We start from the raw sequence: 2,919 nt of genomic DNA on the forward strand, positions 1-2,919 counted from the left end.
TGCTGTTGGCAGGCAGAAGATTTTCAATGCAAACTGTGGCACCATGCAAGCTGCTGTGAAGAAAACAAACTCTAGCCCAGCCTTAAGCAGTACAAGGGGGCAGCTGTGAGTGGCTGAGCCAGGGTGGGGCCGAAGGGCGGGGCTGGCCGGCGGGCGTGCCTGTGATGCGTACTGATGCCTGTGACAGCACAGGGGACGTGTCACAATGGGGGCGGTTATAAAGGGCGCCAGCAGGCAGCCCTGCCCCAGTGCGGCCTGGGCCAGCGGTGAGTGCGCACGCGGGGGAAGGCTGGGCTGGACGAGGGTCGGGGCAGAATCGCGGGCCCCCTGGGTGGTGGGTTCTCAGCCTGCACCGAGGGCCCAGCCGCTCGCGGCAGTGCCTTGGGCAGGGCACGGTACCGCCGCTGCCGGGGCTGGGCGCAGGCCTCGCTGTCTCCCAGCTGCCTCGCCCCTCTGCTACCTGCCCCCAGCTCCCTGCAGCCCATGTCCCCGCTCCCCCACCGCCAGCTCCCTCCCTCCTCATCTCACTCAACCCATTTTCTCTATCCTCCTGCAGGCCATGGCTGCCGCAAAATTCTTCACTGTGGTGATGCAAATCATCATCCAGCACCCGCAGCTGGTGGGTGATGAGCTGGATGAGGCCACGCGCGAGCGCATGCAGCAGCGTGCGGAGCAGCTGAGCCAGGAGATGGCTCGGCTGCTGCAGGAGCTGGAGCAGAGCACCCAGCAGGAGCAGAGCACCCAGGAGCAGAGCACCCAGGAGCAGAGCGGCTTGGCCTGGGGAGCCCTGCTCTTTGCTGCCGTGCAGCAGTGGCAATTCTGGGCAGTTGCTGGAGTCCTGGTCCTGCTCTTTGGGTTCTGCTGGTGGCTCAGGAAAAGGAGGTCTGATGCAGAGAGCAGCAGCGATGAGGAAAGCTCCAGCTGTGACACGGAACAGATGGAGGGACAGGAGTCAGAAGAGGACAATGATGATGCAGATGAGTTGGGAAGGTTTTTTGAGGAGCACATACAGTGGCCAGTGCAGAACCTGGCCACAGACTGCCCGGTGGTTGAGGAACTAGTGAACAACTTCATCCTTGTCTTCACGCAGCTCTTGACCAACAGTTTCTTTCCGGTGTTGCAAGCAGCCATCGCTGTGGGCAGTGCCTTCGAAGGCTGGAGTCCCCGTGAGGATGATGCTGTCTACCGCCTGCTTGTGCCCCTGAAGCCCCCTCGTGGGCACACTTTCCTCATGGAGCCGGGCACTGCTGGGGAGCTGCCGGAGAGGAACTTCTGCATCCTCGTGGAGCTGGAGTGCACCTGCATGACAGAGCAGCTGGCAGGAGAGATGCTGTGCTTCCTCCACCAGCCCGAGGAGGCGCTGAGGAGGAATCAGGACCCCAGCCTCCTACACACCCTCTGCACCAGCTCTTACCTAGATGTGCAGAAAACTGCTCGCTGGTTCCAACAATTGGTAAAAGCTGCCTGGGTGATTTTACCTCAGTCATCTAAATACAGTCTAACGCTTGTGCCCTCCAGCCGCTCCTGCAAATTCCAGGTTCAAGAAAGAGGCAAAAAACCCCTCCTAATTGAGATGATGTTCGGGGTGCAGTATGGTGACTCGGACATCTTTGTGAGCAGCCAGAGCACAAAAGCCATCTTCACCCCAAGCACGATGTGGTCGGTGAGCTATGCTGTGGCAGAGGTGAAGTTCTTCAGGCATGTGGCCAGGCAGGCCCCACATGACAGCTTCCACCTCAAATGCCTGCAGCTCTGTGCCCGCATGCTGGTGGGCACAGGCTTTTCCACCTATACCTTGAAGACAGCTGTGATGCACCTCCTGACCACCATACCCCTGTCAGGCTGGCGCAGGAAGGATTTCCTGCTGCGGCTGGAGGATATCATGCGGTACCTGCGCTGCTGCCTGGAGGAAAAAAGCCTCAACCACTTCTTCTTTGGCAATGAGAGGGTGCCTGAGGAGATCGCCTTGCCCGCAGACTTCCAAACGGCCGAGCCACTCAACCTCTTCCAGCACCTCGTACAGGATCCAGCCGCCCATGCCAAGGCATGGCATGGGTTCGTGGAGCTGCGAAATCGGCTTAGAAGACTGCTGATCTACGGATGCTGAAAGAGGACCTCATGCACCGAGCTGTGTTTGCGGGTTTTACAGCTGATGGCAGCTTTGACGGAGCCTTGCAACAGAGACTCCAGTTACCAGCTGCACAGCGACCGCCCATTCGCTCTTCGAGAGCCCATTCCTTCTCTGGACTTTACCCTGTGCAAAGTTGACAATAAATGGTGTGTTTGAACAAACGCTGCGTCTGTGAGTGCCTGTGCATCACTTTGTCAGGGAACATGGGCAGAGGGTGCTGACTGCTCAGCTGCCACAGAGTCAGGGAGCATTTTGCAGAAGAGCTGCTGCGGTGGGCTCTGATTTCACTGTGTCTGCACTTAAGGCTTCACCACTGGTCCGTGCTCCTATGTTGGGGCAAGTGGAATAATGTGTCACCCTCCACATCTGTGCATGACAGAATATGACTCGTGCAGTGCAGCAGATGGAGCAAAGGGCCCTGGAGCGGAGCAGCGTGTCCTGGGGAGCTCTGCTCTTTGTTGCCTTGCAGCAGTGACAGGAATGGGACTTTCCTCTAGTCCTTGTCCTGGTCTTTGGGCTCTGCTGGCAGCTCAAGAAAAGGAGCCGTGAGGCTGTCAGTAGCAGTGAGGAAGAGAGCTCCAGCACTGTCATGGAGATGGAGGAAAAAGAGGAGGAGGAAGCAGAGGAGTCAGTGATGGGCAGGAGGAGGAAGAAAGTTGAGAAGATCCTTATGATGACAGCAATTTGGGGATGGTTTTTGCAAAGAGCATCCAGTGGCCAGTGCAGAACCTCGCCTCCAGGCAGTGGGTGGCCGAGGAGCTGCTGGTGACTTCCTCCATGTTTTCAGA

At 58.2% G+C, this 2,919-nt stretch overlaps 1 protein-coding gene across 1 annotated transcript; it reads left to right on the plus strand.

The window, feature by feature from the left end:
• Positions 1-559: 559 nt before the first annotated feature.
• On the plus strand, positions 560-2,107 carry LOC309405976 (inositol 1,4,5-trisphosphate receptor-interacting protein-like 1; the record flags this gene model as incomplete). Its single annotated transcript, XM_082000957.1, has 1 exon — positions 560-2,107. The coding sequence occupies one exon, from the start codon at positions 560-562 to the stop codon at positions 2,105-2,107; it is 1,548 nt and encodes a 515-aa protein (XP_081857083.1).
• Between the last annotated feature and the right edge of the window lie 812 nt (positions 2,108-2,919).

The sequence above is a fragment of the Phaethon aethereus genome, assembly GCF_964289735.1.
Source record: "Phaethon aethereus genome assembly, chromosome: 5".
NCBI classification, from domain to species: Eukaryota; Metazoa; Chordata; class Aves; order Phaethontiformes; family Phaethontidae; genus Phaethon; species Phaethon aethereus.